This window comes from Gymnoscopelus microlampas (genome assembly GCF_963454915.1).
Source record: "Gymnoscopelus microlampas genome assembly, chromosome: 4".
In the NCBI taxonomy this organism is placed as follows: Eukaryota; Metazoa; Chordata; class Actinopteri; order Myctophiformes; family Myctophidae; genus Gymnoscopelus; species Gymnoscopelus microlampas.
Genome location: NC_139941.1, coordinates 11,334,798 through 11,356,412, shown reverse-complemented (window position 1 = coordinate 11,356,412; position 21,615 = coordinate 11,334,798). Strand labels below are relative to the sequence as shown.

The window sequence follows — 21,615 nt, the reverse complement described above, 5'->3', positions numbered from 1 at the left end:
AGACTTTGAAGATTTTCTTCAGTTACAATTGCCCCCAACCAGTATATATACAGCATATTATTATTATTATTATTATTATTATTATTATTATTATTATTATTATTATTATTTTATTGTTTTATTTTCTTCTTTTCTTGTGATGTGATATAAATAATATATGTAATAATAATAATAATAATAATAATAATAATATACATTATTATTATTATTATTATTATTATTATTATTATTATTATGACAACATGCATCCAATAACATATTTACTTAATATGGCAAATGGCAAATAATATGCTAGATTGATTCTAAATAATTGATGACTAAAATGAACAGATCTAAAGATCTACATCTTGTCGCAATTCGATGCGTTGTGAGCTTGTAGATCTGTTTGTTTGTTTTTTACAAGCAATGCATTCTGGGCCATGAGCAGTGTTGCCATATCTGCTTATTATAAGCGACTTTGGGCTTGTTTTTTCTGTAAAGTTGCTTGTAAATATTGGTAGTTGCGGGTTGCTTTTTTTGGGGGGGGGGCTTGTTTCTAAATTGTAGTTATTTGGGCTTGCTTCCATTAAAAAAAATGTTTAAACCAGTTCTCAAACATTTGCATGTCAAGGATGCCGAAATGAATGTCTTTTTTCGCAGACTCCCATCTGTTTCAAATAATATTCCAAATATTTCACCTTTTCTTTTTGAAAATGGCAGATCTACAAGCTCACAACGTGTCGCAAATGCGACGCACGGTGAGCTTGTAGATCGGCTATTTTCAAAGAGCCAATGTGTGGTTTAAAGTGCAGGCTTGTTTTCATAGACCTGGCTCCTTATTTCTCTCACACAATCTGGCAACACTGGCTCGAGACTGTCTCGCGACGCAGCGGGAAGAAAGACTTTTGGTCTAAAGAAAGTTAGACAAATTGTGTTGCTTTGGATTCAAAAAGAATTATAAACCGTCTTCAGAGAAGATAAAAGAAAGAAGAAGAAGCGGAGGACATTTTAGGTGAGTGTTGACACACAGAAATACTATTTATGTAGGCTTTTTAGCCTAAATAAGTGCGTAGGCTGCATGTGTTGATGTTTTTGAAGTCAATCACAAGTCATCATGAACCAACTCTATGGTCACGACACATTGTTTAGTTATTTAATTTGTCTTGATAAAGGTATTATGACAATAATTACAAGAAATGATAGTGGGATATACAATATAATTTATAATATATGCTACTGTCTGTACAGTACCTGTGTGCTGTCGAGAGAGAGAGAGAGAGAGAGAGAGAGAGAGAGAGAGAGAGAGAGAGAGAGAGAGAGAGAGAGAGAGAGAGAGAGAGAGAGAGAGAGAGAGAGAGAGAGAGAGAGAGAGAGAGAGAGAGAGAGAGAGAGAGAGAGAGAGAGAGAGAGAGAGAGAGAGAGAGAGAGAGAGAGAGAGAGAGAGAGAGAGAGAGAGAGAGAGACGCTTTCAGTGATGAAGCTACAGAGTGTTTTAATAGCCTGCCTATCCCGTGAACTCTGAACAATAATGATTCCTTATCTGTGTGTGTGTGTGGCCAAAACGAATGGTTTGCAGCCCTACTACCCCTCCCACAAAGAGAAGAAAACCGTTTGAAGGTAAAGTGATATTGTTTTGTTAAATATTAAAGTAATCATTGCTTGTTCAGTAACAGGGGTCTCCCAGACTATCTCCACCTCTTTAGTAAGCCCAAATTTAACCAATCAGAACTCATTCAGGATACAGGATAAATAAGTGCAATTGGAAGTGATTGGAAGTGATGACACAAAGAAGTGGGCATACAAAATTTGAAACTGAATTGTCTAGAGAGAGATGGAGAGACCCCTGCTTTAAAGCTGCACTATGTAACTTTCCTCTTCTACCCCGGATTTGAACCCGGTTTCCTGAGCAAGTGCTGTAACCTTTTACCTTTGAGCTAATAGAGCCGGCCTGCTTGCTCAGGGGATAAATTGAATCTTGACCATCAGATCAAAATTCATGTCAGATCCTGTGCCTAGGTGAGACATGACCTTGACACCACCTAAATGTCTCAATAGAAGAGCAGGGAGACGAAATACAACCACCCCAATTATATAAGTTATATAGTATTATTTGTATTAACATACTCTAACATACAGATTGTATAAGTTATATTGTATTAATATACTCTACGATACAGGTTGCATAAAATTACATTTTATTCCACTTTAACTTTCTAACAAAAAACATCTTGTTTTATCCAAAATATATCACTTGCACTACCTTTAGACTCTGACTCGTCTGAATACGGTGGAGATGCTGTTGTACCCCAAGCTATCCATGACGAAATGTCAAGTACAGTCATACCCAGAAGAAGGCCAAAGAGTTGGAGCTGGACCTACAGCATCTTAAAACTAAGTAAGCAATGACTAATTTTAACGAAACAATTGCATGAGTTTGCTCTTCTCTTTTTGTATATATCTATATGTTGGTTATTTGTTCTCATGTTCTTTTTTACTTAGATCTTGACCACAAATGTTAAAAAACATTATATAGAAAGCATGTTATATGGAGTGGACAGATGCAAGGTTCATTATTAAACTGGTATCCTACTAAGGCATACATCAATTCAGTTTTTATTTTTCGTACCCTGTTAATGCTTTAAGATGCAACAAATTAGAGATTGCAAAACAGAAACTGGAGGAAGGGCCCCAATATAGCTCTGCATTAAAGCCTGACATCCCTGCTGCAGATAAGCAAACCAGTGACAGCATAGGTGTGTTTAGACAGTGATACTGTTCTACGGAAAATGGTGACAATGTGTACAATATAAGTACTGTGATACTGCCAAAAGGAGCTTAAATATGATTCTCTACATTTTCAGTTGCAACTTCCTCCGTTTCCTCTTCCCCCGAGTCAGACGATTTGGCATCGACACCTGGGATGTTTGACACCAACAGTGACAAGGTATTGAAGAAACATACTGTGTAGGACAGTGGTTCTTAAAAGTGGGGTCCCAGGGGGTTTCACAGTGTCCCCAGCTAAATAAGAAACAGTTAAGCACAAAAGCACCATTTCAAAAATAGGCAACGTGTCATGATGCATCGTGAGCTTGTAGATCAGCTATGTTTTGCTATTTTTTAACTATTTTTGAACAGTTTTGCCTATGGCATGCACAAAATAGGGATGCCAGGTGGAAAAGGTTAATTTCACTACTATTTTACCAGCTAGAATGTAATCCAATGACAATGTACTGTATAAGAATTACCTTAACTCTCCCCACCTACAGTATAGACAGTAGAATTCTGTACTAAATCTAATCCAACAATTAACTCTATTGGAGGTCCATGGCACCAACTCTTTTGTAACTGGGTCCACATTTGGGGGTCCTTGAAAATGTAATTTCTTTACAGTAAATTCTGTTTGAAGTGTGCCTGCTTTTGTCAAAAATGAGTCTGGGAAATGTCATGGTAAAATGTTTTTTAATTTCTAAAACATGTGTTGTTTTCTGCTGTTTCAGGTCCACATTGGCTCTGGTGTGTGGCTCGAAAAGGAGATCTGGAAGATGGTGGCAGGCAGCAAACACCAAGGACTCCCTGTTCATGAAGGAGCTTGCTTTTGCCATTTGCGGGACAACAACCCTGAAGACCATGCAGGAGCCTTACAAAGAATGTCCCACTAGCAAGGGGGAGGCCAAACCCCCCTGACCGCAGGACTCAGAGGTATGTTTGTCAAGAGATATCCATGTGTTTTGGACAATGGAGATAGTCACGTAATTAGACAGTGGCTTCAGCGTTCATATAGGCTCCATGTTTCACTGAAGAGTTTAATGTGACGCTACAGATTGCGCTGTTTTATACGCTTTTTTTATAAAGATTTTACATACAGAATCTGCAGTTACCATTACATTTTATAATACTATTTTATATATATATATATATATATACTACATTACTATTTTATAATGTTTGTGCCTGCCTACAACAACAACATTATGTGGGTTCACTGACTGAGCAGAGTGCAATTGAGATGTTAATGGCTATTTAGAAGACAATGGAACCCCCCACGGTTTGGGGGAGAAGCTGTGAGCTGGTCTGGAGCACAGAGGTGAGACAGTAGCCAATAGGATAGCCTTATTTGGGGAAATGATCGTATTTCAGGCTGTGTAGGTATAAATGAAACCTCAGTCTTGCGAGTGTTAAAGGACGACTTCAACGCTTTTCAACCTATCTTCATATAATTGGTCCTCACTAATACTCATGATAAAATGGTAAAACATTTTACACAGGACTGTGGACAGTCCAGAAACCCGTTAGGTGACATCATCGTTAGGCATGATTTTTTTTCCCAACAAGATTTCACATTTTTTATTTAGATTTTTATTAACACGAGAACAATGGCTTCTTTTATTGCATTGCAACTTTCCAGGAATAGAAAGCCTGCAGTTTCTATTAGCTTGGATTTGCCATTGATGATGTCACTGGTAGACGGGACTCTGAACTGTCCACAGCTCTCCTCTGAGACAAAGACCGAGTAGAAAACATTTGTACCATTTTATCATTAGTGAGGACCTATTATATGAAGATAGGTTGAAAAGCGGTGAAGTCGTCCTTTAATAGCCAAACTAGGTCTAATGAAGCACGCTAGCATTTAGGCTAACCCTCCTGCGTGAGGCTGCAGTAAAACTTGCACTGTCTGTCTGCAAGTGTGAATGAGGGGAGCGGAGCACGGTTACTGCGGGGGGCGGGCCGTCTCCCCATTCGTGTCGCCATTGGCTTAAAGGAGTGAAGGACAGCCAATGACAAATAGGTGTCGCTTAGTCTCCCCATTCGTGTCGCCATTGGCTTAAAGGAGTGAAGGACAGCCAGGACAGCCAATGACAAATAGGTGTCACTTAGGCGTCGCTTAGGTGTCGCTTGATGACGATGTCCCAGCCTGTCTGTAGGCTCAGGCGCTCTTCGAGCACCTGGTCAAAAAATAGAAGGATTTGGACCCTTTTTGTAAGTTAAACGACACAGCCCAGCCCCATACCCCCCCATAACTCCATAGGCTTGCAGCCTAATTCATACATTGACATGATGGTGTATTGAAATTAGTTTGGGCAGATAGGCTATTTCTCAGCAGAATTTGTAAGAATTCCTAACTGAAAGAAATGCCATTTCTATAGAGCACCGAAGTCCTGACGTAACTGCCAGTAGAGGGCGCATTCCGCAGGTTCATGGCTTTACTTTTTGTATTGATATCTTCATTGGGGAATCTTAGATCGCTTCATATAAGAAAAAATAAAAATAAACACACCCAGGGACGTGCTGGGACCAAAATTCAGCTCTGGGATTTTTATTTATTTATATATATATATTTTTTAATAACATTTTCTTTTTGGTGGCCCACCGGCCGTTTGGCGGCCCGTAAATGGCGCGGCCGTTCTGGAATTTTCCCGAATTTCCCAGTGGCCAGCACGTCCCTGAACACACCACCCTGGTGTTTTTACTCATATGGATATGAAGCATCGACTGAAGGTGTAAATGTACACATTTACCCAAAGAGTAACACAATATAAACACTAGAAACGAGTCAAACAACCCAAAGACTACATTTCCCATGAATGCGGCTGCTGTGGGGACAGTGATTTCAGACCCGGAAGTAGTAGTTCTTAAGACTCTTAAGGCAGAATTAAAAGTAGGGTAAGTGATATTTTTTGGTTAAAACAAAAAGTATTTTGTTAAAAGGTTAAATCACTATATTCTGATAGTAATCATTGCTATAGAGTGTTTGTTCAGTAACAGGAGTCTCCCCGTCTCTCCAGCTCTTTAATAAACAGAAAATACATTTTTCGGTAGGTGTCAAAATCTCAGCCAATCAATAGAAAGTACCCATTTTTAAGCTTCATTTTTATAGTGTTCCAATTCAAATTTTGCCTGCTCATTTCTTAGTGTCATCACTTCCAATTTCACTTGTTTAATCTATATCCTGATTGAGTTCTCTATCCTGAGTGGAGAAAAATGCAAATGAAACTAAAACTGAAACGAAAATGTATTTTGTGTTTAATAAAGAGCTGGAGAGACAAGGAGACTCCTTTTACTGAACAAACACTCTATAGCAATGAGTACTAGAATATATAGAGAATATAGAGCTATTTAACACTTATTTTAACCAAAGAAAATCCCTTACCCTACCTTTCATTCCATTTGCGCCAGAAACAGGCTGTATCAAATATGAATGAATATCATAAACGATGCAGAGCCACCCCCCTGACAAAATCGCCAGGGTGGTGTGTTTATGTTTGGAACACAGTTCTTATATGACGTGATCTAAGATTCCCAAATGGGGATTTCAACACAAAAAATAAAGCCACGAACCCTGGAACAGCGCCCTCTACTGGCAGTGACGTCAGACTTCGGTGCTCTATTAAACAAAATTGTAAAGACGTTTTCACACCTGGTTACGTTTGACTACACAGCCATTTGAAGAAAGATAATTTATTGGACTGTAAATATAATAGCAACACAGTGCATGCATACAGTACAGATGAGTGATTTACAGTTGACAAACGGCTATTGATGTCGCACTGTAGTTAAATTAAATAGTTGTAATGTGATGCATTTGTATGTGATTTAATTATGGTCCAAAGGTGCAGTATGACAGGAGATGCAGTCGACCCTAAAGTATTTTCTTATATGTTCCTCTTTGAAAAATATGTTTGGACACCCGCTGACATACACCATCATTTGCCCACAGGGAGTGTGAGCCACCTTCCACCTGCAAGCTGTCCTTCACCTGTGGCCGTACCCCCTGCTGTGAGACGCTCTCTATCACCAGCAGGTATGTTTGATAACACCAATAGATACATAGGGAGATCATGGACAGGAATGCCCACACACGTCACATAAGGATAAGGATAATTCCTTTTAACAGGTCGTTCATGAAAGTCCTTGCGGTCTTGTTTCCAATGAGAACCTGTGAGCAATTAGGGGTTAAGAGTCTTGCTCAGGGACAAATTTCATTTCATCGACACATATGCTGACATGGCCTGGAATCGAACCTGGGGCAACCAGGGCCTCTGGCTCCCTAGGCGGGCTCACTAACCATTCAGCGATCTGGATTTATCATGGTTTATGTATGTTTATGTCTGCAAACAAAGTGTTAGATTTTTTCAGGACTACCATAATGTTGAATGAATCACTTGGAGTAGCTTCCCACACAACACGCTTTAACAGGTAACCTAAGAATGGCAGCTTCATTGTAAAATCTGTATTTAACAAGTAACCCAAATGGACTATTTGTGTCCATTGGATTATACTAGTTAAATTAACAGAGGGTTTACATGTTGTATAACAAAGTAGGCCTTTCATTTACAAAAACGAAACAAAAAAAGATTGAAGGATGTTGATACAAGGTTTCTGCCCGACAGCAACGAATAAGAAATTGCTTCCTACACAAATTATTGTTTCATATAAGCCTATTTGTTTTTATGTTTCAGAGGCTGTAAGAAAGAAAACGAAACGCATTCATCCAAGTCCTCAGGATTCCGATGTTGAGAAGGAGATTAGGGTGTGGCTGCGTAATTCAAGTGACAGAGCGGGTGGACAAAAGGAGCAAGGGAGCCCTATCACAGTCTGCTGGCTAGCAGTGAGGCCCCAGTGGAAGAGTAAGCTCTGACAATGAATACTGAGGTAAAAGTATAAATATGTTAGTGTGTGTGTGTGTGTGTGTGTGTGTGTGTGTGTGTGTGTGTGTGTGACACACACACACACACACACACACACACACACACACACACACACACCCACACACACACACACACACACACACACACACACACACACACACAGTGCTTGCACATACAGTGTACATACAATGTTACAGCCTTATTCAAAAATGTTACTCAACATTCTCCAGACTATACCCCATAATGACAAAATAAAATAGATGTTTAAGATGTTATGGCAAATGTATGAAACATAATCACACCCAGTGTGAAGTGAGTGGTGATATTTATGAGTTATACATTTCATCATGCATCTCGGTAGCCAATCACAGCACGTCCTGCGAAGTGACGTCCTTACATTTTTTACATTATTAATTTCATCATGCGTCTCGCTAGCCAATCACAGCACTTCACACTGGGTGTGAAGATTATTAGCCTATGGGCGTGTTTTCCACAGCATGGCGTCACAGCGAAAGACACATTTTCACGACGGAAAGAAAAACTTTCACCACGGATGGGTCCTAAACCCTCTTATAGGAGCGGTTGCACCGCTCAAAAAAAAAAGACAAAATCACATGTGCATTAGTATTCACACCCTTTGCTATGATACTCAAAGTTGAGCTGAGGTGCATCCTGTTTGCACTGATCATCCTTGAGATGTTTCTATAACTTGATTGGAGTCTGCCTATGGTAAATAAAATTGATCTGACACACAAAAGGCACACACATGTCTCTATCAGGTCCCACAGTTAACTTTGCATGTCGGAAAATAATCAAAAACATATGTTTTTATTTTGTCATTATGGGGTATAGTGTGGAGAATTTGGGGTAAAACAATTAATTTGATCAATTTTTGAATCTCAAGGCACTGTATGTATATATGTATGTATGCGCACACACACACACACACACACACACACACACACGCACACGCACACACATAAAATATTTATTTGTATATATTTCCAGATGAATTCAGTATATGTTCAGTGACCACTGGTGTAATCTGTTTTATAGTTGATTCATAATATGCCCACTTTGCTAAGTCTACCAATGTAGCCTTACCTGAAAAAAAAAGCCAAGTCTGCCTTGGGCCATGTTATCTGCTGAGATGTTGGTGAAGTATGCTACATTGTAACTGCACTGATGGAGTGGAATTGTGATACATTGCCATCCATAGTGGGGGTAGTGTTGTAAAATTGTAAAAAATGTCCCCTTTAAGAGGAGTCTGTGACAATAGGATCTGGTTGGGGTGAGAGAAGGATGCTGGGAGAGAGATGGGTTATTGTATGTTGTACGTATTGTGTATTATGTATGTATGTTGTATGCATTTGTCTATTGTATAAGTTGAGGAAGTGAAGTGAACTTGAAACGTGTTTGATGTTGCTGGAGTTATAATAAACTAACAGTGCCTGAAGAAAAGAGACCTTTCATTCACCATTGTGCAACAGGAAAATAGTAATAAAAGATACAAGTGGGTTCTACCCCAAAGTTAAAGGCGGAGACCGACGCAAGTATTAATTTCGGCTGTGGAATTGAACTTGATTCAGTTCCCCCTTAGTCTGGAGACTAAGACAGGAAAGGTTACACTGGTTTTATATTTGCCAATGTTTTATATTTGTTCTGTATTATATTTAATCATTGATTTGAATCCCTTTGACTATTTGGAGTTTGGATTTTGTGTGTGAGCTGACTTTGAATATGTATACATTTGAGATTTTTTTTTCTTTTTGTAAGTCCACACAAGTGTGTTTTGATTTGTTGTAAACAAAAGCCAAAAATAAACCATTCAATGAACAACTATTGTATTTTTTTTTTTTTACAATACAGATCTTAGTTTAGTACATTTTAGATGAATAGAATATAGTTATTTTGAGGTTATAGTTTAATGGGGCTTCCTGAGGGCCAAGTGAGGGCTGCTTATTCATAGCCCCAAGTGGGCCAATGCGGGGCCACTGTAGGCATTTGAGGGCTAAGTGAGGGCGTAGTGAGGGCTGCCCATGCAGGGCCAGCACTTAGGGGCCCACACTTTGCCAATGAGCAAGCCCCCTGGGGCCCTGTGTGGGCAGCCCACGGTGGGCCCGTAAGCCAGCCCTAAGTGGTCCCTTACGGGCCCAATGCAGGCTCGCTTGCAGGGGTTGTATCACACCTGGAGCCAGGTGTTCTGTGGTGGAGTGGCGGGTAGTACCATTGGCATATTCTGGTTCTTTTTAACTCAAGAGGCGCTCGCACCACGTTTCCCCAAGATAGCAGCATGGCCAATATCTGAGTACTTTCTGGTGCGAGACACAAGCCTGATCCCCAACATCTTATGGTTTGAATACACAGTGACTAGATCAGAGGCAGTGAACAGACAACAGAAACTAGGACCAAATCATCAGTGAGTTCTTTTGTGAAATGGAGGTAAGGACCACACACATACACACACACACACACACACACACACACGCACACGCATGTGTGTACACACATTTCCACCCCCTGCTGTATTTGCATCCCCTACTCTGCACCTGCATGTTCTCCTCATTTCAGTGACTAAACAACTCTAGCAATAAAGGATCCTCTGACCGGAATAATTTCCATAGTGTAGCAACAGAGGATTGCACAGTGTGTCCACAATGCTCTGATCTTTAATTAGCACTAGAGGCACTTCCCGCACCTGTTTCAGCATGGCACAACAAATCAGAGTGTTTGACACACAGACCAACAGCAGGCTGAGCACACCTTCTGGACAGCTTCCAGAAGAACGCATGTGTTATAGCGCATAGTAGTGGCGGCCATTTTCTGGTTCCATCGTTCCAGACCCGATTAATTTTTTTCATAGAGATTTCCAAAAATATTTATATAAATTATTTTAAGCCTAGAATCAAGAATATTTGAAAAACGCAAAACAAAGGGTATTTATTAAATATAGTATCATATAATTAAATATTCAAAACTTTTTTTTCACATAGTCAAATGTTTTATGGCTATGATTCATGGATCCTGGATGGCTTGATTCTAGGCTTAAATACATTGATATAAATATTTTTTGGATATCTCTATGGGGAAAATGAATGGAGTCTGGAACTATGGAACCAGAAAATGGCCGCCACTGCTAGCCCTATTCTGCCTTGCTGGTCAAACATTTGTACAAATCGTCCTGATACTCCTGGACCTGTCTGCAGCGTTCGACACAGTGAACCACCAGATCCTCCTCTCCACCCTCGAGGGGATGGGTGTCTCAGGCTCTGCACTCTCCCTGTTTGCATCCTACCTGACGGGTCGCTCCTACCAGGTGATGCTGAGAGGGTCTGTGTCAGAACCACACAGGCTCACTACTGGGGTTCCCCAAGGCTCGGTTCTGGGTCCTCTTCTTTTCTCTCTCTACACTACATCTCTTGGTGCTGTCATCCACTCCCATGGCTTTTCCTACCACTGCTATGCCGATGACACCCAGCTGATCCTCTCATTCCCCCCCTCTGACACACAAGTGGAGGCACGCATTGCTGCTTGTCTGGCTGACATCTCGGAGTGGATGTCGACGAACCACCTGAAGCTCAACCTGGACAAGACCGAGCTGATGTTCATCCCGGGGAAGGGCTGTCCTCACCGAGACATGGCCATCACCATTGAGAATGCTGTGGTGACGTCAACTCGGACTGCGAAGAATCTGGGTGTGACCCTGGACGATCAACTGTCGTTCTCGGCTAACATCGCATCAGTGACACGGTCCTGCAGATTCCTCCTCTACAACATCAGGAGGATTCGCCCCTTCCTCACGGAGAAAACAGCCCAGGTGCTCATCCAGGCTCTTGTCATCTCCCGCCTGGACTACTGCAACTCCCTCCTTGCTGGTGCTCCGGCATCAGCCATCAGACCTCTGGAGCTTGTTCAGAAAGCTGCGGCTCGTCTGGTGTTCAACCGCCCCAAGTTCTCCCACACAACTATCCTTCTCCGTTCTCTGCACTGGCTCCCCGTAGCAGCTCGCATTCAGTTTAAAACCCTGGTGCTAGCCTATAGAGCAGTGAAAGGAACAGCTCCTTCTTACCTCCGGGTTTTGATCAATGCCCACACCCCTGCCCGACCACTCCGGTCTGCCACCTCGGGGCGACTGACTCCCTCGCCACTCAACGGTCCTTCTGGTCGATCGACACGGTCACGACTTTTTTCTGTTCTGGCCCCACAGTGGTGGAATGAACTTCCCACTGATGTCAGGACAGCAGAGTCACTGCCCATCTTTCGCCGCAGGCTGAAAACCCACCTCTTCAGGAAACACTATCCTTCCTCTTTGCCTGGCCTACTTGTTGTTAACTAGTTGTACGAACTCTTGTTTTATTTTTGTATTGTTTTATTGGATCTTGTTTAGTCGACTCACTTATTTGTTTTAGCTCGTGCTCATTTGATTTTGCCATTTTTGTCTCATCTGTTTAAGAAAGTAGGTAGCTGATATATTGCACTTTTACCTTAGCGCTAGGTATACTCTTGGTTGCTTGTTTTTGCAGGAAATGTACTTAAAACTTCTGGTGATTAGTAGTTTTCGTTCCCTACCTATGTTGAATACACTTATTGTAAGTCGCTTTGGATAAAAGCGTCTGCTAAATGACTGTAATGTAATGTAATGTACAAATCACATTATCCCTGGACTCATGTGATAAACATATCATACAGAGTTTTGATAGTCCACGTGGTTGGCTAGAATTAGCTTACAAAGTTTGCCTGAGGGCCCATTCGACGGCACAAAAAAAGGGGGGGATTGTCCCAATCGACCCCAAATTCGGATTACATATTGAGGGGTCTCTAACACAGAGCCTAAAGTGATTTCATTTACACATAGTGGTGCTACAAAGGCTGCAAAAAATGAGTGGGAGGGGCTAGATTATATCTAGGTGGAAGACAAACAAAGTCTCCCTAGGTGACTTGTATCAGTATCTGTTGATAATGAGTATGTCATTCCCCAAGCTAGTTCCTTAAAGGTATACGCGGGAGTTCAGAGGTAAATAAACACCAGCAGTACTTTTCCCCGACCACCAGGGGGTGACGCAGGAGGGAGTTCCATAGCGAGGTACTTTTTAAGGGATGGTGCCCGAAAACAGGTTGCTTTATTGGGATACAATATGCGGAAATTCCCGCCCTGCTGGTTCTCTGAATTTTTATTTTTAAATAGGCTCTTTCATGATAAATTGACCACATATATGAAGTTAAACAACTAAATTCTATCCACACGCTATCTTAAAAGTAAATTCTGTGCCTCAAAAACCGAAAGTAAACGTTCATACGGACACGGACGCGCACGGACGCGCACATGCGTGCGTTAATTTACGTCCCGGACATAAACATAGAACACATAAACATTAGGGAAAATACGGATTTCAGAAGGAGGACTGTGTTTCAATGGAGGAAAACACCCCAGCATCATTATATAGTGGCTGATAGAGGGGAAAAAAATGCAAAAAATATATATATATATATATATTTTAAATTTAGGCTTAATGTTCCCTACAATACCTTTAAATGTTGCCACTCGGTCACATTTTTAGACTTCATATTGTCGTCTACCACAGTTGTGCAGATTATGCACATCATTTTCACCATTTGTTTTCTTTAATTAAATGAAGGAAAAAACAAGATTCTCCTTACTGGCCCCAGAAAGAATTACAAAATGCACTTAAGGCCTTTAACAAGGTCACATGAACAGCCTTTATTCACCTATGATACATGGCCTAAAGTGAGATTTCCTTTTTTAATCAGAAGTGCTTGCATGCTTTTATCACAAACTGGACAACTCTAACTCCCCTCTAACAGGACTACCAGAAGAATCAATAAGAATCATCCAGAAAACAACAGCAAGAATTTGAACAAATACCAGAGGAGATTCATATTAGTCCAGTCCTGGTGACACTGCACTGGTTACCCATATCTTTTAGAATTGATTTTAAAGCTGTATGTTTTTAATAATATAAGTTAACCTGGGAACTGATGGTTCCCAAGACTACTTATTTACTTTGGACTGTATCTTATGTATCAAAGGTGCAATACAAAAAGTTATTATGATTATTATGATATGATTATGATGATTGTTTTTGTTGTTGTTGTTTTATTGGCACCATTATGTATATTTCATTCCATTTATTTATTTTTTACAGTCCACCCCAAAGCAGAGACATAAAATAAACTAAAATCAATAATACATACATACGTGTACATTCATAGTACTAGACAACTAAAATAGCAAAAAAACATGGGTACTGAAATGTAACCGGTTACAACTCAACTAACTGATGGTTATTATAATTAGGTCCAGATATTCAGCCAGCTCTTTATGGAGGACTTCAATTTAACAATGCTGCTATTCGACTTAAGGTAACCCATTCCACATAACTGCTGCAGAGCATAAAAACTAGTTCTTTCCCATACACCTTTTGAAGCATTAGTGGAGTTGTGGAGTTCGCTGTGATTGGTATACTTTATAGGGACACACACAGTACCAAAGTATGTAAACCGCTGGCCCCTTTGGTTACATGTTGTAAAAATAGCTGAACTTTAAAGACTATACATCCAAAGCATTTTTACCTTTTTAGTGTCACTTGGCCCCCTGTGGAGTGTTCTTTTCACACACTATGGTAGTGTAGCAAGTAACAGAGGGAGATTCAGTCGGTCTGAGGAAAAACATCTGTCACCATCACTCAAGGGTGAAACCTTGAATGTGATCTATAGCCTGAAGAAGCTTGTCACGTAGGGTTTCTCGACTGGTGTACTTTGGCAGGTCCAGAAGGTTGAAGCAAGTGTGTGCGACAGGCAGGTAATGCTCTCCGTTGCCAGTTGGCTGGATCTGCAGCTTCAGGCTTTTCATGCCCAGGATGGGTATGCGATCACTTCCTGTAAGGAACAACAGAAACTTTTTTTTCTTTTCTATGGTGAGATTGTGGAACACTTCCCAAAAGAGCTTGATGGTGGGATGGTTGGCCCAGTATTCTCCTTTGTATTCAGTACTTTTTTCTAGCTCTTTCCAGTCATAGTTGGTGTTGCCGATGACCATGGCTTGCAATTCATTTGGCTGGAACAGTTCCAGAACCTTTCCGCCACACACTTTGTGGAACCCTTCAGAGAAGTTCTCAAAAAGTGGTGCAACTGACTTGTTGAAGATGTAGTCCACGTATGCGTTGACAAACTCATGTCTGTTTGTATTATTAACGTATATAGTATGGCCATTAGGAACAAGCTCCAAGACCTCTGTGGCACCAAAGTTGTCCTCTGTGACTGTGAAGTTCAAGCATAATGTATCCTCAATGTCTTCTGTGTAGTCCAGTAACTGCTGCAGACTCTTTCCCACAACTGGCATCAACTCCTTCAGGTCATCCAGTGATGGGTTCCTCTTCAGCAGCTTCTTGTAAAGAGCTACAGGGAAGTTGAGCTCTATGATGGTGAGGTTGTAGATGGCCAGGCCACAAATGACTCCAATGAGGTGGAACAAGTCAATGTCTTCAAAGGTCTTACGAGAAAACCAGATGAGCCTGGACTCCTCATAATAGCGAAACATCCCATATTTGGGATCCAGCAGTTCTTTCATGATCAAGAGAAAGAACTCCTTTCTCACACCGCCAGCGTCGACCGCCTCCTCACCCACAAATATCACCTTGAGTGGTTTCTTGTAGTCCACATTCTTGGACCTTCTGAGGACATCCATGGTATCTCCGACAATGTTTCCCCTCCGAACAGTGAGGATGAGACAGGGGTGTACAGACTCCGCCATGTTGAAGTTTAACATGGTGTTGATGTTGTGCCACTGTGCCTGGGCCATTGCCATCTGCATTTGTGTGATAGCATCGGTTTGAAGTAGAGTGGTCTTTGCCTGGGCATCAAATACAAAAGGATACTTGCACAGGTTGACGGCACCATCATGGCCCATAGAGTCTTTATTTTTATGCTGCTGCATCCATGTGATGTAGTCATGTTTTATGTCTATCAGGCCATCCAACTCGTGGATGTAGAACTTATCATAGTGTATGATGTGTCCTGCTCTCTCACTCACTCTATGTAGGATCTCCAAGAGACGGAGGGACGTATCCAGGAAGTTGAAGATCTGCTCCGAGTGAGGGATTCCCACCTTGTGCATCCTGAGCAGATATACCACCACCTCTTTGTACAGCTCCACCAGCCTCTGAAACACTGGGGGCTCAAATGTAGACCACCAGTTTTCTAACACTTTCAGCGGAGCTCCCTTTAAACTGATGAGTGATTTAGCAAAGGGGATGGCAAGAGTGACGTAGGTATCCGGGTCACTGAAGAGTGGACATTCTGGAAGAGTGAGGTAGAGCCTCAAAGCCTCAATGTCTGGAGGAGAGTTGCTTAGTCTGGGAATCAGGTTCTCCAAACTAGCTGCAATTGTCTGAGCTATTTTAGGGTGATCATGCTGAACCACTCTGTGAAACAGGAGGCGCGCCATGTTCATATCCACCCCTGAACATTTACTGCTGGTACCGTAATGATCTGGATGACCTGCTGCCAAGAAGGACCCATTGAGACAACTCGCTGAGGAGAACACCAGGTCAATTTCATTAGATATCTCTGGTGGGAGTCTTCCTTGTGAGTAGCTCAGCCATCTATGGATGAGATCAGCCGTCAAGGTGTAAATCTGTCTACGAGGGTCCTGTTGTGTCGTCGTATTATCTGAGACTGGGTCGTTAGTGGGAGTGTGGTAGTGGGCAAAACTCTGGTCTCCTCCTGCATAAATCCGCTTGACACAACAGCGTTGTGTTTTATCTGTATCTGAGGGTATTGGGCCATTAGTAGCAACCCAGGGGCCTTTTACATGGGCAGGGCTTTTTCTATTGCAAGTAGACCGTGTTCCAAGTTGGCCATTGCCACCAAGCCCAAATGCTTCCATCTTTCCAGAGGAGGGGATGAAAGCCAATGTATGTTGCCTCCCGCATGCAATCTGCGTGACGACATTACCCATGAGCTCAAACACTTTCCTGGGGTTGATCTCATGGTTAGTAGAATTATGTCCAAGTTGGCCATACCCTCCTGCTCCAAATGTAAACACACCTCCTTCCTTGGTCAGTGCTGCTGTGTGGTCCTCTCCACAGCAGATGTAAATGACCTTCTGTGACCTAAGGGACTTCAGCGGGGTTGGCCAGTTTCGATCATCATTGTCATTCACACCCAGCTGTCCAAAGGTGTTCCGTCCCCAACCAAACACTGCCCCCGAGTGTGTGAGGGCAAAGCTATGGGCGCCCCCCGCTGATATCTGGGCAAAAGGAATGCCCTGCAAGGACTGAATGAGTTGGGGTGTGGAAACGCTTTGTCCATCTATTCCCAGCCCCAGTTGGCCATATTGATTCTGACCCCAGGAGAACACTTGTCCCCCACTTGAAAGAGCATGGGAATGCCAGTATCCACACGCTACCTGAGCAATTTGTATATCTGACAAACTCTTAATGTTTCTAGGCACACGCACACACCTTGCAAAGTTATTAAGACCCAACTGTCCATCAGAGCCAAGACCCCATGAGAAAATGTTCCCCTTGTCATTCAGGGCAAGTGTATGGGCCTCTCCACATGACACTGCCACTATGTACTGTGCGTCTAGTGCCACAACCTGTTCTGGTTTCTTCTGAGACTTCTCATGTCCCAGCTGGCCATGGTCGTTACAGCCACATGTATATACCGTACCGTCCTTAAGCAAGAAAGTTGTGTGCCACCGGCCACACCCCACGTCATACACCTGTTTTCCATTAAAGAAGTCACACTTCCGTGGCTCAACCACTACCTCGTCATCAATCCCACCCAAACCTAGCTGTCCTAAGGAAGCATTACCCCAACATAGCATTCTGGGAGTCTGGGGTGCGACCGCTATCGTGGCTCAAATCAACTTCACAAGTTTAGTCTGGCCCACAGTTATAAGTTCAGATAATATGAGACATAATTAGTGATCCTTTAAGTGAATCTGCCTTGAATCTTGCATCATCAAGTATGACGTCAGTCCGATGATGCCATGAGATGATGCTTGTCTCATAGCTCCATGACATCATAAGTGGGAAAGCTAATAGGACCCCCCCTGTACAATTAAGTGCCCCAATTACAGCGCCATACAGTAACCCAGCAAACACTTCAAACATTGTTTCCTACTGCTGGTAACGCAACATGACTCATCCAAGATGCTTTACATCCTACACCTGACATATTGTGCCTGTATGCTCTCTCAGTCCATGGCAACAAACCTCCATAGCCATCTGGCAAACCAGTCTGACCACATCACATCAGGGCAGAAGCAGACTTTTAAAGAGATATCCAAAGCATGTGTGCTATTCAAATAGCAGCCATTCACTATATGCAAATGCTTTTGTTGCTGTTGTTGACATTTATGTGAACATTAATGCGAACATAAATGCATTTAAAAGGTAAACGAGTTCATGTACAGTTAGTTTTCAAATGCATTGTTCACTCTCCTCAGTATGAAGTGAATAGAGAACCATTCTATTGTTTTGTGTGCTGTCAGTGCAGTTTTACATGCCAATCCTCACCACCTCACCTATCCCATAACCCTGGAGGGTCGTTGGGGCACCACAGACGATCTGCTGACAAGCTCTCTCCATCCCTCTCTGTCCTCGGCAGCTCTGATTGCCTCACTGAGTTTCAAGTGAGTCCATTCTCCGATGTTATCTTCCCATCTTTTCTTCTGTCTCCCTCGTCTCCTACCACCTTGTACGGTGCCTTGCAGGATGGTCTTTGCAAGGCCTGAGGATCTGGTGATGTGTCCGTACCACCTCAGTTTTTGCTTTATGACAGTAGTAAACAGGTCATCATGTGGGCCGATGGCTTGGCTGATCTTTTGCCGGACTTCCTCGTTGGTGACATGTTGGGTGTAGGAAATACCCATGAGTCTTCTGTAGCATCTCATCTCCATGCTCTGTATTCTCTTCTGGAGCTCTGCTGTAAGGGTCCAAGTTTCACAAGCGTATAGAAAGATTGAGATGACAAGTGAGCGCATTAGTCTCATTTTTGATGCCAGACTGATGTTTTTGTCTTTCCATATGGGCTTGAGTTTTGCCAGGGCAGCAGTTGTTTGAGCAATTCTGGCAAGGACTTCCCGTTTGGATCCCTCATTGGACACGATTGCTCCGAGGTATTTGAAGCTAGACACTGTGTCCAGTGCCTGTCCATTGACTTTGATGTCTGAGCGGATGCCATTGTTGTTGTTGGTCATCATTTTGGTTTTATCTGCATGGATTTCCATTCCATAGGCTCGGGAGGTGGTATCAAGCCTATCAATATATGGTTCCAAAGTTTGGAGTAAAATTTAAATGAACTCAGTACAGTGTTTGTCAGAGTCAAAATGTCTCTATTTGTACATGAGGTTCTGCAGCACAGCAGAACAGGCGGGTTCAATGACACTGAAAAACGTGACGTGCACTGCTGCATCGAGGCACTTTAAGCAGCAGTCTCCTGCCATCATTATTTGCTACATTGAGATTAGTTTCTATTTTTATTTTGTTTAAATTTTTTGTTTTAATTTTCAGTTAATGAACTGGTGGATGTGTCCACATAAAAACCTAATTTTAACACTTACTGTACACTTTCATGTCAAAATTCTTCCTCCTTATATATTAATAATACCTGATGCTCATGTATTGGGGGGGGGGGACCACGGCACCCCCTCTTTAATAAGAGGCCACGCCGTCATCAGTGCTCTCTGTCTGCTCCACTGAACAGGAGAACACAGCAGCTCTGAATGCAAGGCTATACGACAGGTGGGGCGAGAAACAACCTATCCCACCGTCAGATGGCGTCAATGAAATTCACCCAACACACCACCAGGCAGACACAAGCCAGCCAGCTACTATTGGCCGTGCACGGCTCCCTATTAATCAGTCAGCAGGCAGGTGTCTCAGCTGTCCTGAATAGGGGTGATTAAGGGAGCGTCACATAACTAGGGATAATTAAGGGGAAACTCAACCCACTGCACATATGCATACAGTTGACATAGATAACAACATTGTGTGTGTGTGTTCAGCGTATGTTTGTACAGAGACCTGCAGAGATGGTGTTTGCAGAGAGGCAGGTGTTTTTCGCAAGGCACAGGATTGTGGTCAGGTTGAAGGTTTTCATGATGTACAGCCTGCTTTGTGACCACATCCTCTCCTCTAAAGTGCTACACCCCCTCTCTCTCTCTCTCTCTCTCTCTCTCTCTCACACACAGACAGACAGACAGACAGACAGATCCACTGATGCTGTAGGCCTCAGTAAACTGAATAATATGACATTATCACATCCACTGATGCTATGGGCCTCAGTAAACTGAATAATATGACAGTATCACATCCACTGATGCTGTGGGTCGAATAGCCGAAGTATAAATAATGGTTCAATTGTACGTTTTGTATTGAAATCTGCGGAGTAACTTGTAACTAAAGTTTTCAAATAATTGTAGTGGTGTAGAACGTACAATATTTGCTTTGTGAGATGTAGTGGAGTAGAAGGATAAAGTATTGAAAATTTTAAAATATTTCACTCAAGTACAGTACTTGAGTAAATGTGCGTAGTTACTTTCCACCACAGAGATTAACATCAGCTATTCTAATTAAAGAGTTCCTCTCTGTGAAACTGCTCACTGTCAGGTGAAAAAAAGTGGTCTTGACATTAAGCGTAGGAGGAGATGTGGTTTGTCTGTGGAGGCTGCCAACTACCAAGGAAAAAAAAAGAAAAGTCAGATTTGGTGATGTTGACATTTTTTGAATCCACTGCACCAAAGATGTATTTCTATTCATTGTTGTACTTTTCTCAGTAAAGAAAAAATGTAATTTACATCAATTTCCCAATTGTCTTAACTTCTAATCCATACCCGAACCATAACATGGTTCTTGTTGTAATATTATTACAACTGGTGTGTTGCAACACTGGTGTGTTGCACTGGGTGAGCTTTAATTGTTTCATATATATAACCCTCAAGAATGAAATCAACAGAGGTAGAAACAAGCTTCCAGTCAACAGGCCATTGGTAGATTGTAGATTGCACTGGATAGGCTGTATTCCACGATCCATAACCCTAAGGAATTAAATGATAGATAAAATAAATCAAGGGTTATATAGGCCCTTTAAAGTTATTTGTATGGGTACATTGAGTGGCCTATACACTTTACATTTGAGATATAATGTTAAGTTTAAATATAACTTTCAAATGAAATGAAGTAATTGTAAGTCACAAGTTAGCAGCAGTAATCACTTACTGGCATGTGTACAACTGCATTTTATGGGTTGTATGCCTGAAGATAATTGCAAAAGAGATTATGTCTTTATTTTATATAGACAACTATGTGTATCACATTAAACAAGAATATTAGACTAACTAAGACTGCGCAAATAATAACACAACAGACCACATGGATAACAAGCTCAAAAAACAAATATAACACCTCATTCAGGCATAATTAAATGTAACATAATTCAATTCAGACACTGTAGTATAGTTTCAACCATGAGTATTCCAACAATGTTAAATAACGCATCAGCGTGCGACGTGCAGGGCTCCAGTGCTTAAACGAAAAGACCTACACCCCTGATTATAGGCAATACTATAGTATGTTTCGGAAGTTTATCCTTGTTTATGACTCTAGTGGGAAATAACTCTAGAGTATATTTTAGGGGCAATGGGCCATCAGAAGAAAGATGGGGCATAACTATAATTTAAGGCCTTTGGCTGTCCAGCCTGGCGGAGATAACAAAAAAGGTTGTTGAGGGTTCTGCATTACACGTCCTTAATGACGTGTCCTCAATGACACGTCACTGCATCCAGTTGAGAAATCCTCCTCATCTTTATACTTTACTCACATCCTTTCATCAGCCTTGACTGACCTACTGAATCCTCAGTGAAACACATTTAGTTCAACCAATAAACTCGTACAGATTTGATTTCAAATGGTATATTGTACATAATCTCTTAAGACAGATTCAGAGCTCCGCAGCTGAATCT

At 41.8% G+C, this 21,615-nt stretch overlaps 2 protein-coding genes across 2 annotated transcripts; one reads left to right on the top strand and one right to left on the bottom strand.

Annotated features, from left to right (window-relative positions):
- The first annotated feature begins 910 nt into the window (after positions 1 to 910).
- LOC311043494 (uncharacterized protein) lies at positions 911 to 6,762 on the top strand. Its single transcript, XM_084054753.1, has 6 exons — positions 911 to 991; positions 1,556 to 1,596; positions 2,246 to 2,374; positions 2,841 to 2,923; positions 3,477 to 3,678; positions 6,695 to 6,762. Exons 3-5 carry the CDS (start codon positions 2,305 to 2,307, stop codon positions 3,636 to 3,638), a joined length of 315 nt encoding a protein of 104 aa, XP_083910879.1. The 5' UTR covers positions 911 to 991; positions 1,556 to 1,596; positions 2,246 to 2,304; the 3' UTR covers positions 3,639 to 3,678; positions 6,695 to 6,762.
- Positions 6,763 to 14,325: 7,563 nt separating this feature from the next.
- On the bottom strand, positions 14,326 to 17,475 carry LOC311043947 (putative E3 ubiquitin-protein ligase HERC4; the record flags this gene model as incomplete). Its single annotated transcript, XM_084055370.1, has 1 exon — positions 14,326 to 17,475. The coding sequence occupies one exon, from the start codon at positions 17,473 to 17,475 to the stop codon at positions 14,326 to 14,328; it is 3,150 nt and encodes a 1,049-aa protein (XP_083911496.1).
- Between the last annotated feature and the right edge of the window lie 4,140 nt (positions 17,476 to 21,615).